We start from the raw sequence: 13,035 nt of genomic DNA, 5'->3' as shown, positions 1-13,035 counted from the left end.
AGCTTGTCACTCGGTGGATTAATTTGCGAGAGAAAAACAACGTCGATCTCCTGATCCCTCTCCAAGTCCAATATTATGCGGAATCAAGACCGGATTAGTTAAAAACAATGGGATCATGACCTCAATTCGGTCCATCGAGACCCGAGTAGCGAATATCCCAAAATCTTGCAAAAGGAGGTTACCATCAAGATGGACACTCGGCCCGGAGAACTCACCAGTAACACAACTTCAAAGCCGACGCCAACTATTATAGCGCCGGCTTTAAAGTTTTCCTATTGGACCTCTCAACTTTTGCCTCACCACTTTAGTTCTTCTCCGTCCGGGGTCCCCGCGCTATGAATCTGGAGACGACAAGGGTCATTTATGCGGGGAAATTGTTGCTGTCGGTATATGATGCTGCACATAAATATAAACCGAAGGATCTGCTATCTCGTTTTCTCTACCAATTAGTTTCTCCATTCCAATCCATTCAGTGGAACTTGTTATCATCTCCTATCATCATTCTATCAAGTCCCGGGAAGATGGAGAAACCCGAATCCACCGCCCACATTGAGCAGTCCAACACCTCCAAATCCCTCCACATCTCCCCCAACCACACCCGCGGCCATGCTATCCAACAGCAAGAACACAACAGAACATACCTACAAACCTTCCGCAAGGATCCATGGCTTCTGCTCTGGATCGGAGTCATGCTCTGGACTCTGATCGTTCGCGGTTTTGAGAACCAGTCTTCAGGCTCTGTCATTAGTATCCCCGTCTTCAAGGAACGCTTCGGCAAGCCTGATGACAAGGGTAATTACTTTATCGAGACGAGCTGGCAGTCAGCTTTGAGCGGTGGCTCTAACGCTGCTGCTATCTTTGGTGCTTGGGCGTCTTCATACTTTGCCGATATCATTGGCTTCAAGCCAGTTGTTCTTGCTGCTGCTGCCATCAACATTGGTTCTGTAGGCGTCGAGTTTGCTTCTACATCTATCGAAATGTTCTTTGCCGGAAAGATGGTCAACTTTATCGCCATCGGAGCATTCCAGAACCTCTGTACCGCGTACGTTGCAGATGTCTCACCATTGGCTATTCGCTCTACTACGATCGGTTTCTGCAACCTTGCTCAATGCATCGGTCCCTTCATCTCCGCCATCCTGTCCAACTTTAGTTCTCAGTGGGATACCAATTGGTCATGGCAATCTCTGATTGTTGCCCAGTGGGGTTTCGCAGCAGTGGCTCTTGTCGGACAAATTGCCATGCCTGAATCTCCAGTCTTTCTGGTCCGCAAAGGCAAGATGGAACAGGCCCGCAAAGCCCTTGGACGAATGTACTCTGACCCAGAAGATGCGTCTGGACATTTGGAACGGATCAAGTTGACTCTCGAAGAGGCAGAGTCTCAAAACCTTGGTTCTTATCTCGATTGCTTCAAGGGTACCAATCTTCGAAGATCCCTCATCGCCATCATGGTGTTCCTGTCAGAGCCCATGTCAGGTCTGGGATTCGTTTCTAACTATGGTGCTTTGATGTATCAATACCTGGGGATTGGCGACAAGAAGTCTTTCCAGATTCAAATTGGCGCACAGATCCTTTCTATGTCCGGCGCAACCATTGCATTCATTGTAGGCGACTTTTACGGCCGTCGACCCATGTATGTCACCGGTTGTGTTGCCCTCGCTTGTCTGCTCATGTGCATGGGTATCTCTGGGTCAGTCGACAACACAGCTGCCGTCACAGCATCAGTCGGGTTTTACACCATGTACAACTTCTTTTACAATGTCGGTGTTGGTTCGACTGTGTACACCATTGCAGGAGAGATTCCTACTTCCGTCCTACGAACCAAGACGATTGCGATTGCCATCTGCATTTCTTCGGCTGTCAACACCATGTGGTCTTTTGTCGCGCCGTACATCTTCAACCCGGAGTTTGCCAACCTCAAGGCGAAGATCGGTTTCATTTTCGGCGGTTTCATGATCATCTTTGCCGTTCTTGCGTTTTTGTTTGTTCCCGAGACCCGCATGAGGAGTTACGAGGAGTTAGATGAACTCTTTATGGATAGGATCCCTGCTCGACAGTTCCGCAAGCATGTCACTCTTGCCGAACGTCGCGCTGAGGAGGCATATGCAATTGAGAACGGCACAGAGGAAAAGATTCGAAGTGTCTGAGTTATTGGAGACGTTCTTTAATAGGTAGTGGTGGCATGTCGGTTAGATGAAGACCACCTTTAGATACTTTATAGTTTGAATAATGTTTCTGACATTTCTACTACTTGATATCCCCGTATAACTTATCCTGGTCCCATCAGTTTCATGAATTAGCCTCTGCTCTTAATTTACTTATTTTTACACCCCAAAGATTAGAGTCTATTGATACTACCCAGTAGCCACGTGATAAAGACTATATCCGTAGCAGCTTAGTGTGTTTCACCCCCACTAACTGACACTCTTTGCTAAAACTCAATCTCCTCTACACTTACAGATGCATATGCATCTACCATCAAAGGATGCGCCCACCGAAAGCATGCATCAACTGCAGGACAGCTAAGCGAAGATGCGACCGAACAGATGATTCATCGTGTCAGCCATGCATGACTCGGAATATACCATGTTCTGGGAATGCAGAAACTAAATCAACGACCACGAGACCTCTGGCGCCATATCCTCCGTTCAACATACGAGAAGAAGAGATATACTTGGTCGATCTCTACTTTCGATTTATTCATAACTCACCACATAGTCTATTCCATGAGCCGACCTTCAAAGCAAGTGTTGCTCAGGGGACGGTCTCAAAACCTGTTCTTCTTGCTATGATGGGCATGTCAGCAAGGTACTATATCTACATCTGTTTAAATGCGGTGAGACAGATCTGACATGGAGCTAGGTTTGCCGCGCAACCAGATACAGTCGCCCGCGGCCCGATGTATCGCGCCGAAGCCACCAAGTCCTTGAAAGATGACCTGGAACACATCTGCCTAGAAAACATCCAGGCGTGTATCCTGGTAGGAAATAACTTCTTTGGCGAAGGAGATGCTGGGGTTGAATCATTGTATTTCGGTATGCCACATAAATATCTCACTAGATCATGTACTAATGAGCCGACCAGGACTCGCCAGTCGAATGGCTCAAATCCTCAAACTAGGCGTTTGCGACGACGCCGACGACGGAGTCACCCGCGAAGTCAAGCGCCGCATATTCTGGACATGCTTCATCATCGACACCTGGGCCAGCGGAGGCTCTAACATATCACGACAATTCAAATGGCAGAACGCTCACCCCCGCGCCCCAATGGACGAAGACGTCTTCTTCCAAATGAAAGCAGGAGATCCAGATATCCCCGACTCGCAATGGAAGCCTGGTTTGTGGGGTTACATGGTTAACCTGGTCGAGATATACACCGAGATACAGAACTTTCACCAAGACCTTGCTGATACAACTGATTGGGACGAGGCGTTGATTGAAGACACTGTGCAACACCTCGAAAATAAGCTCGTTACTTTTGAAAATGCTATTGGCCCTACACTAGCTTTTTCAAGGGAGAATTTAGCGACGTTTGTGGAGCGCGGTTTAGGTCGTGTCTTTGTCGCGTTTCATCTCGGCTATCATCATTATTACACACTGCTCTTCTACCATTATTTGGATCGACGTCGACCTCAGACAAGAAATAGCAACAAGTACTCTGAGTCATGCAAAGCTCATGCTATAGTAGTCTGTGAGGTACTCAAAGCATCTAGAGAAGTCCCTGGAGCTGAAGCTTTATATAATATCGTGGGACACGTCACTATCGTTTCCTCTTCAGTTCTTCTGCATACATTCATGTTTGGAGACACCCATGAACTTGAAGCATCGCGGGCTCGTCTTGGGTCGAACTTGGAATCTTTGGTACAACTACGAAGATATTGGCCAAGTGTTGAAAGAATGGTGAGATAATCCCCTGGTTAGGTTTGTGAAGATGCTAACGGATATTAGATTAATCGCTTAGTTGTCTTTCAACGGTGCTGTATTAACTCAATGAATATTGAGTCATACCGGTTCGACAAATGGATGGTCAAGTTTCTGATTGCTCATTCACTTGCCCTTGAAGACAAGGTAGATGAAGGCTGGCCTAGTCCTTATTCGGAGCCTTCATACCGGGATGTTCAGATTGAGCGCGGGTTGATCACACAAGCGATGATTACAGACATTCAGAGATATAATGGAGGTGGCAACTTCACATAATGCTATTTAATGAACGAGGGAATATATTGCCTGAATAGGCTTCATGATGCAAGAGGTACAGCAATAGATGATGTTGACTCGGAACTCGGAACGCCTCAGAGAGGAGGGTTGCGAGGTGGGTTTTTGTCTCGTCAAAGGGCGACATGCTAATGCCATTGGCTGGAGAGACTCTTCATAAAGACTTTGCCCAAAACGGAAATTCCATACGGTGACTGGATCCGAGTTCATTGGCGTATTTGTGTCAATTGAACAATATATAAATGCAACCTCCTATCGGCATCACTGCTCAAAACATTCAATTTCACGGCAACATACAGGACAGGCATTGAAATAAGCAATATGGACTCCGCACAGTTTCGCGAGGCAGCTCGCACCGCTATTAACGAGAGTAAGTTTGCCAAATTGAATCAGTGACCCTTTGATGGCATCATGTTAACCACGGATATACAGTCACTGATTACTACGACAATGTTTCCTCGCAGCGTGTCGTATCCGATGTCAAGCCGGGCTACCTTCGACCTTTGCTCCCATCCTCAGCCCCTCTTGAAGGAGAGTCCTGGACCGACATCCATGCTGATATCGAGTCTAAAATCCTGCCTGGAATCACCCACTGGGCAAGCCCCCGGTTCATGGCCTTCTTTCCATGCTCCAGCAGTTATCCAGCCGCCTTAGCTGAAATGTACTCCAATACTTTCAATGGCGCTCATTTCAACTGGATTTGTAGTCCAGCAGTTACAGAGCTGGAAACAATCGTTATGGATTGGCTTGCGAAGGCTCTTGGTCTTCCCGAATGCTACCTTAGTGGCGGCAGTACCCATGGAGGAGGCGCCATCCACGGGAGTGCCAGCGAGGCTATCCTTACTGTCATGTGTGCTGCTCGCGACAAGTATCTTGCTGCTGTCACAAAGGGCATGAACGAAGATGCTGTGTGGCATGTTCGAAGCAAACTTGTGGCTCTTGGAAGCGCTGGGTCTCATTCAAGCACCAAGAAAGCTGCTCAGGTTCTTGGTGTCCGTTTCGTTGCTATTCCTGTCACCGAAGAGGACGGTTTCGCCATGACTGGTCGAGCTGTCGCTAAGACGGTAGCTGAGTTGCGGGCCCAAGGGTTGGAACCTTTTTACTTGACCGCTACAATTGGTACGACGGATGTTTGTGCAGTTGATGACTTTGCTGGCATTGTTGAGGCGTTGTCTCCTACAGCTAGTACAGAGAGAGACGTCTGGGTTCATGTTGATGCTGCTTATGCAGGATCTGCGCTTCTACTTGAAGAGAATCAGCCTTTGACTACACCAATGCTGACTTCCACTCGTTCAACTTTAACCCTCACAAGTGGATGCTTACTACCTTTGACTGTTCTGCTGTTTGGGTCCGATCCCGAGCCTGGCTGATTGAATCTCTGAGCATTAAGCCTCCGTACTTGCGCAATCAATTTTCCGATAACGAACTCGTCACCGACTATCGCGACTGGCAAATCCCTCTTGGACGTCGATTCCGATCTCTCAAGCTATGGTTTGTTCTCCGCAGCTATGGAATTCGAGGATTGCAAGCACATATTCGAAATGGAGTTACGCTCGGTGAATCCCTCCAGGCGAAGCTGGTCAGTCGACCTGATCTATTTACTATCTTCACCGCTGCGCGCTTTGGCCTGGTGACCTTCCGCGTCAAGGGACGCAATGAAAAGGAGATTAATGCCCGAACAGAAGAACTCTACGAATGGGTCAACAGAACCGGAGAGTTCTACCTTACTAGTACCATTGTCAACGATAAGTTTGCCATTCGAGTATGCACTGGCGTGGAGAGGGTTCGAGAGGAGCACGTCCAACGTATATTTGATGTTTTGGTTGAGAGGACTGAAGCGGAGCTGGGTAAGTCTACTAGGAAGTGAAAGGGTGCAATAAGAGAAGGAACCGAAAGAAGTAGCATAGCGAGACAAACTTTACCTATCAAATAGAAGATTAAACTCGCCTAAAGAACTCAATAAGGTAAACGTTGCTTCCGAGCTATGCACGCCAATCACACCCTAGACATCGTATTGGTACCTTGGGTTTTCTTCCGTCTCAACAATGGAGAAACACAAACCGGATACCGAAAATTGCGGGAGGATAGTCATGACTGTTGATCTGCGCGTCGGAGTATTTGAAGCGGCCGACGATTCAAAGCTTAAAGTCCGCAACTTGGCAAGTGGCAGGAGCTGTAACATGTAGTTTTGGGCAATGGACGGAGTTACGCCTGAATGGCTCCCAGCAGTCTTCTCTGCAGGATATACGAATGCGATTGATGTACGTCGCTCTTGCCTGGGCACGTCTTCGCCCAATAAGCACTGTGTTTTCTATAGCGCATTGTTTGCCGATGAGTCAATGCTGTTACATCGTCCATAAAACGGGTCATGTTAACAAGGTTTTGAGTTTTACTGGAACGGTTGAACCAATGAGGTTTGCAATATATACGATTAATGTTCCCCGGTACTTATGGAGGGGCCCGGGGATCGGGGTCTTGGAGATGCCCGACATATACGGTTCGGGCTGCAAGATACCATGTAAATCTTTTGCACCATCAGTTCAAGTTGTCCATGATCGAGTATAAGTATCTACGTCAAGACTGCATTTTCCATTTATCAAGGCCAGGCAACTTGACAAATATCACAATGTCGTCCGATCTGGATATAATTTTGGACAACCATCAGTACGCAATTCTTTGCAGCATTGCTCTGTTCACTATCTTCATTGCAAGATATTCTTTCCTCGACCGTAATGGAAAGTACCCGTTCTTGAACCCAAAGAAAACCTTTGAGCTTACGACCAATCGTGTTGTCAACGAGTTCATTGGCGACAGCAAGAATGTCCTCGCTAAAGGCAGAGCTTTGTACAAAGATCAACCTTACAGGGCCAACACAGATTGGGGAGAAGTCGTCATCATACCTCCCCAGTTTCTCAGCGAACTGAAAAGTCACAAAGATTTGAACTTCCAAAGTGCCGCCGAGGATGTAAGTTTTCCATGCGCGGTAGCTCTCAATGTTTAATGCGACTAATTCGGTAGGACTCTCATGGATATATCCCCGGGTTTGAACCCTTCCATGGCGATCCCAACGTTTCCAAGGTTGTGAGCAAATACTTGACGAAAGCCTTGAGTAAGTTTTTTTTGCGTCATATTTATGGGTGACTTTGCCTAGTCTAATGTCTACTTTTAGCCAAGGTCACTAGACCTTTATCGGAGGAAGCATCATTGGCATTCCGTGATGTTCTTACCAATTCAACAGGTACGGAACCCATGACGCTGTCAATGAGAGAGTTTGATGATTGACCTGGATTCTCTAGAGTGGCATGAGATACAACCGTCTCAAGACTTTATGCGTATTGTGTCGCGCATGTCTTCTCGAGTCTTCATGGGTGAAGGCTTGTGTCGCAACGAAGAATGGGTAAAGCTTTCAGCTGACTACACTGTTCAAGCTTTCATGACAGGTGATGTTCTACGATCGTATCCTCGATGGGCTCGACCATATGTTCATCATTTTCTACCGTCTTGTCAAAAGCTGAGGGCCACACTTGAAGCGGCACGACAATGCTTAAAGCCATTTCTGGAACAACGCAACGCTATCAAGGCTGAAGCAATGGGAAAGGGGAAGCCGTGTCCATTTGATGATTCTATCGAATGGTTCCAACAAGAATACGAGCAGCATGATCCCGCAATTTCTCAGATATTATTATCACTCGTGGCCATACATACCACTACCGATCTGCTTACAGAAACAGCATTCAACATTGCTCTGAATCCCGAGTTGTTCGAGCCGCTTCGTCACGAGATAATCAGCGTTATGACCACCGATGGACTGAAGAAGACTGCCCTTTACAACTTGAAATTGATGGATAGCGTTCTAAAAGAGTCTCAGAGGCTTAGACCGGTTATGATAGGCAAGTCTCACTTGGTGCTTCTACCAGATTAACGTCTGACAATATTTATAGGTACCTTTAGGAGAATGGCCACGGCAGACATCACCCTCCCTAATGGAGATATCATCAAGAAGGGAACCAAGGTCGTCTGCGACACTACACACATGTGGAATCCCGAATTTCACGAGAATGGAGATAAGTTCGATGGGTATCGGTATCTTCGCATGAGAGAAGCGTCTGAGCAAGACAAGAATGCGCATCCGCATCTAGTCAGCCCCAGCGTTGATCACTTGGGATTCGGTTACGGCAATCACGCTTGCCCTGGGCGTTTCTTTGCCGCCAACGAGCTCAAAATTGCTCTTTGCCACATGCTTCTGAAGTATGATTGGAAGCTTGCTGATGGTGTTGTTCCCAAGGGATCTGCCTTTGGCATGATGCAAACAGCTGATACGCAAGCCAAGTTGTTTATTCGGCGACGCAAAGAGGAATTGGATATTGATGCAGTTGAGCATTAGAGGATTATAGGAAGTTTAGTCTTGATTTTTGTTTGTTTTTGATATTGGGTTTATAGATCAGTTCTAGCATAGAAGAGTCAGCAAATGAGAACTCTCTCGTTCTAAAATTCTCCTCGTAATTGGATTATCCTATTACAATGGGTCATTTTTTTTATAAGACACTGCGCAGCGCTTTCTCTGGTATCCCTTTCCGCCGATCTGAGTTGAAAGAGTTGTCATCACCGCCACTGAACTTTTTCATCGACTTTCGAAGCTTGAGTAGGGCTTCCTGCTCTTTCATACGCGGTTCGACTGTGACGACGCCCTTGTATCCACGATAGCGGATTTTAAAGACTAACGGTGTGTATCGAGTATCGCGAAAGATGATTCGAGTTCGTCGAGATAGTTCCTGTGCAAGACTTGGCGCAATCAAGCCACACCCATCGTAAAAATGTAGTCGACTGTTTCAACATCTGGAATATCTTCGCACCGGTCGGGATTGGTGGTCATGGCAGTTTTGGCAGATGAGAAAAGCAGGCCGATGCATTTGGCTTTCTTTCCGACAGTTTTCATCTTGGTAAAATCCTCCAGCGACTCAATCTGCAGTGAGATTTCTTCTTTTGTCGCTGCGAGAAGAAAACATGATCGGGATTTGAGTTGACTGTTGATATGGCCATAGAAATTGTAGTGAACGCCATTAACTGTAATTCCGGCACGTAGACATCTGATACTGTAGTCGGAAACTTCTTGTCGCGTTCGCGGCTGAAGGTCCGGCGCTGGAAGTTGTTCTTTTGATGCAGGGCCGACGATGAGTGACTTAATTGACTCTAGCAAAAAGAGAAGCAGAATATCGGGCGAGTGTTGGGCAGTGGCTCGGTTCGGGCTGTTGGCTTGGAGAGTCAATACCATCGAGTGTTTGCAGTCTTTGAGGTCGGTGCGGATGCTGATGGCTTTGATGTAACCCGCATCCTTCAGAAGAGAAGCCGACGGGAGATTTGGTACGTCAAAATCCCATGCATTGTCATCGGGACTTAGCTTTGGTAAAAGGGTGAAGGAGAAACTTTTGTCTATTTTGGGTGGTGGCATTTTGGGTTGCGGCCGATGAGGATTGAGTTTGTGGAGGGGAAGGTCAACTGTGATGCGCTATAGAGAAAGAGGCTGTTGGTGATTCATCGTCGCTGGTTAATGTTTGTGTTACACAGCAGATCATTACCCCGCGGATACCACCACGCTGGAGTCAGATCTAGATCTGACATCCCTCTCAGCTGCCTCGACTGATCAAGTTACCCAACAAATTATCTTAAATAGATAGACTAAAGGCCATCATGCCTCCGAATGCCAATATCCCCAATATCTACATCATCGGCCCTCAATCCACAGGCAAAACTACCCTCATCCACAAGATACAAGACGATCTACAGCACTGGCTCGCAGGCACCTCAATCGAAAGCCCAAGCATCATCTCCGAAGTGGCCAGAACGGTTCTCGCAAAGCACAATTACTCAGCTCACGACATCCAAACGTCAAAAACACGATGTCTTGAACTCTAGCAGCTCATCCTAGAAGCCCAAGCAGTCGCCGAGAAAGAGGCTCTGCAGACCTCCTCCTGGTTCATCTCCGATCGCTCAGGCTTTGATCCGCTGGTCTATGCAAAGAGATACGTCTCACCACAAGGGGTCCAAGACTTGCAACAATTACCTGCGTGGATCGACGTCAAGGACAGGATGGAGAATGCTCTGATAGTGGTTTGTGAGGCGGGGACACCTTGGTTGATGGACGATGGGGTGCGGTTGATGCCAGGTAGCCACGACGAGTGGATGGCTGTGTTTGACGACTTTTTCGGATTATTAGATCAAGTCGGCTTTGAGTATTGCATCATTCCTCGAACCATGCTTGACTTGTCAGAACGGGCAGACTTTATCAGGATGAAATGGAATGCGAAACGTGAATCGGCAGTAGGAAATGATAACACAGGGCGATAGCATAATAGAGATAAAATAAATATTGGTCACTTGAGCAATGGGTTGAGTATGAGAACGTAATAAATTTAGAACCGCTGACTTTAATCATCTATAATACATAAAGTAATACATAACATCTTATGAAGCATTATCTCCACAAGAAAAGACACCTCGAACGCCTGAAGAAGAGTTGAAAATGTCAAGAAGCTCAGTGATGGATGCCCACAGACCAGCTGCGTTCATAAAGAGCGACATGATAATCAACAGAGCATTGACAATAGTCAGACAGATCTTCTTCCAGTCACGGAAGTACTGGCCCTTGTTCATGTGAAACCAGAACACGGCACTGAAACCGTAGGTAAACCACGAGATGGTAGTAGCAGATGTAATAGAAAGGATGGAGTCGAAAACAGGGATAGCGTTGGACAGGATGAAAACGACGATCCAAAAGCCAGTGACAGAGGCGATCCATGTTCCCCAGGACTTGACTGAGCTAGCAGTCACTTCATGAAGGTTGCCAGTCCATCGCATAACATTGACAAAGATGTACTTGGATCCAATATGCCCATAAGCGAGACCAGTGGCGAAGATGGCAGGGAGGGCAACGCCATATGCAGCCTTGGAGAAGACGGGCGCTGTGGATCCCAAGATTGGCGAGGTGGTGAATTCGGCTCCGAGGCAGTAGAAAATAACTGCAAAGATGACATACATGGTCATAGAACCACACTCAAGGACGGTAAGACAGAACTTGAAGTCCTCAAGAGGCGCGGTCATCTCAGCAAGGTATCCCTGAAAATTGTTAGCTATATCGTTTTTACCAAGCGAATATTCAACTTACCACAAAGCTGAGGTTGGCAGCGTAGGCAAAGACAATCTTCAAACAAGCATTGAGACCATCGCGGAAACTGGGATTACCGACGATGACAATCTCTCTACTCCACTCAGACATGTTATCAACACCTCGAGGGCCGTCAACGCCAAGAACAACCATGACAATAATACAAGCGGCCAAAACACTAAGAGCGTTGGGAATGCCAAGATGAGACACAAACTTGGTAGTACGGGGAAGACAGAAGAGGAAGCATGCAGCGCATGAAATAAAGATAAAGACAACAGTGCAAGCGGCATGGTCGCTGATGGTGTTGAGGGCAATAGAGAGGGTAACCATAGCTGAAGCAGCGACGAAAATGACTTGGATCATCATCATGACACCGGCGATACTTTCAAGGGTTCTTCCACCGACGAAACGGGTCATGTCGACGATGTTCAAAACCTGGGGGTGAAGACGGTAGTATTGGAGAAGCTCATAGGCAGTATACCACGAAATTGCGCCAATACCAATCAGTGCTATGATACCGGGGACAAGGCCAAGGGTCTTGAGAGTCGAGGGAAGCGATAGGATACCGAGACCGATCTGATTGGCGAAGAGGATAAAGATGGTATCCCATCTCTTGAGGGTTCGAAAGTTCTTGCCGCCTTGGGAGTAGATGTTTGAGTTGTCTGCGGATTCATTGACGGTCTGGAAGTCGTGGCCGTCGTGGGAGCTGGCTTCGTGCTTGTTGTAGCCATCGCTGTCAGAGGTGACTCCATCGTGGAGCTGACCCTCTGTCTTTTGATTGCCGAGTTTCTCCATATTTCTGTTTGGGGGTATAAAAGCCAAGAGTGATGGTTTGACAAAAGAAGCAAAGACAAACGTCACCAGGACAGTTGATGATGCTGTATATGTATGATGAGAGTGAAGGAGAGGCGACGGTTGGAGCTGGAGATAGACGAGAGAGATTAAGTGGAATTGACTCAAACTTTATAACCGCCAGCCTTGCTTTGAAGCTGTTGTATAAATGGCGCAGTTTATTAACAATGCTTCATGGTCTGACGGGGGGATAGGGGGCACCGAGACGTCATGGCAAAGGTGGTATGGGATCCGCAAAACAACATGTTTAGAATCTCGTTCGCCTCAAATCAGGTTGAACCGGGGTAGGCAGTTGTAGTATGGAGTATGGGGCGGTGCTGCCTTTTCGCCTCTTGGCAATAACAGGCTCTTGTTCGGCAGGTATTCCGTTTCATTAAACCCCCATGGGGCTTCCTATTCAGGGTATTATTCATCGTGTCGGCCAGATTCGGTGTCTTTTTTGTGGTCTGTGGATTACAGAGGAAGTTGCCCGGGCCAGTCGGATACTGAGTTGTTGAGTGCACAGCTCAGAAGGTTTCCTTGGCTTCTGCTTCAGATGGATGGAAATTTGACCGAAGGCAGTTTTCTGTCTGTGCTTTTTTTACGGGCTCGCCGGGGTGGTTTTGACGTCAGGGATGGGAGGTGTTTGTTACGCGGTAGAGTCTTGAGCCTCATTTAGCCGCCAATGTTTAAGACAACGTCTACTGTAGATGTGTGTTGAGTATCAGAGTAGAGGTTATCAAGAGTTATGTTATCAACTCAACTATCTAGAATATCTATCATATTGTTGACTGGCATCTACCGTCCTCATCTCCCTATTTCTTGGTATTA

At 47.1% G+C, this 13,035-nt stretch overlaps 7 protein-coding genes across 7 annotated transcripts; 5 read left to right on the top strand and 2 right to left on the bottom strand.

The window, feature by feature from the left end:
• Positions 1-521: 521 nt before the first annotated feature.
• FPSE_07359 (uncharacterized protein) lies at positions 522-2,144 on the top strand (the record flags this gene model as incomplete). Its single annotated transcript, XM_009260477.1, has 1 exon — positions 522-2,144. The coding sequence occupies one exon, from the start codon at positions 522-524 to the stop codon at positions 2,142-2,144; it is 1,623 nt and encodes a 540-aa protein (XP_009258752.1).
• Positions 2,145-2,896: 752 nt separating this feature from the next.
• On the top strand, positions 2,897-4,193 carry FPSE_07360 (uncharacterized protein; the record flags this gene model as incomplete). Its single annotated transcript, XM_009260478.1, has 3 exons — positions 2,897-3,032; positions 3,082-3,896; positions 3,945-4,193. 3 exons carry the CDS (start codon positions 2,897-2,899, stop codon positions 4,191-4,193), a joined length of 1,200 nt encoding a protein of 399 aa, XP_009258753.1.
• A 339-nt stretch (positions 4,194-4,532) lies between these two features.
• On the top strand, positions 4,533-6,152 carry FPSE_07361 (uncharacterized protein; the record flags this gene model as incomplete). Its single annotated transcript, XM_009260479.1, has 4 exons — positions 4,533-4,581; positions 4,644-5,330; positions 5,471-6,058; positions 6,145-6,152. 4 exons carry the CDS (start codon positions 4,533-4,535, stop codon positions 6,150-6,152), a joined length of 1,332 nt encoding a protein of 443 aa, XP_009258754.1.
• A 685-nt stretch (positions 6,153-6,837) lies between these two features.
• FPSE_07362 (uncharacterized protein) lies at positions 6,838-8,595 on the top strand (the record flags this gene model as incomplete). Its single annotated transcript, XM_009260480.1, has 5 exons — positions 6,838-7,176; positions 7,230-7,320; positions 7,381-7,449; positions 7,508-8,072; positions 8,163-8,595. The coding sequence occupies 5 exons, from the start codon at positions 6,838-6,840 to the stop codon at positions 8,593-8,595; spliced, it is 1,497 nt and encodes a 498-aa protein (XP_009258755.1).
• A 408-nt stretch (positions 8,596-9,003) lies between these two features.
• Positions 9,004-9,660, bottom strand: FPSE_07363 (uncharacterized protein; the record flags this gene model as incomplete). The annotated part of the gene is made up of 1 exon (XM_009260481.1): positions 9,004-9,660. The coding sequence occupies one exon, from the start codon at positions 9,658-9,660 to the stop codon at positions 9,004-9,006; it is 657 nt and encodes a 218-aa protein (XP_009258756.1).
• A 239-nt stretch (positions 9,661-9,899) lies between these two features.
• FPSE_07364 (uncharacterized protein) lies at positions 9,900-10,556 on the top strand (the record flags this gene model as incomplete). Its single annotated transcript, XM_009260482.1, has 2 exons — positions 9,900-10,055; positions 10,128-10,556. 2 exons carry the CDS (start codon positions 9,900-9,902, stop codon positions 10,554-10,556), a joined length of 585 nt encoding a protein of 194 aa, XP_009258757.1.
• Positions 10,557-10,673: 117 nt separating this feature from the next.
• Positions 10,674-12,168, bottom strand: FPSE_07365 (uncharacterized protein; the record flags this gene model as incomplete). Its single annotated transcript, XM_009260483.1, has 2 exons — positions 10,674-11,324; positions 11,374-12,168. 2 exons carry the CDS (start codon positions 12,166-12,168, stop codon positions 10,674-10,676), a joined length of 1,446 nt encoding a protein of 481 aa, XP_009258758.1.
• Between the last annotated feature and the right edge of the window lie 867 nt (positions 12,169-13,035).

Source organism: Fusarium pseudograminearum, chromosome 4 (genome assembly GCF_000303195.2).
Source record: "Fusarium pseudograminearum CS3096 chromosome 4, whole genome shotgun sequence".
In the NCBI taxonomy this organism is placed as follows: Eukaryota; Fungi; Ascomycota; class Sordariomycetes; order Hypocreales; family Nectriaceae; genus Fusarium; species Fusarium pseudograminearum.
The sequence above is the reverse complement of the archived record's forward strand: the minus strand, read 5'-3'. Positions and strand labels throughout refer to the sequence as shown.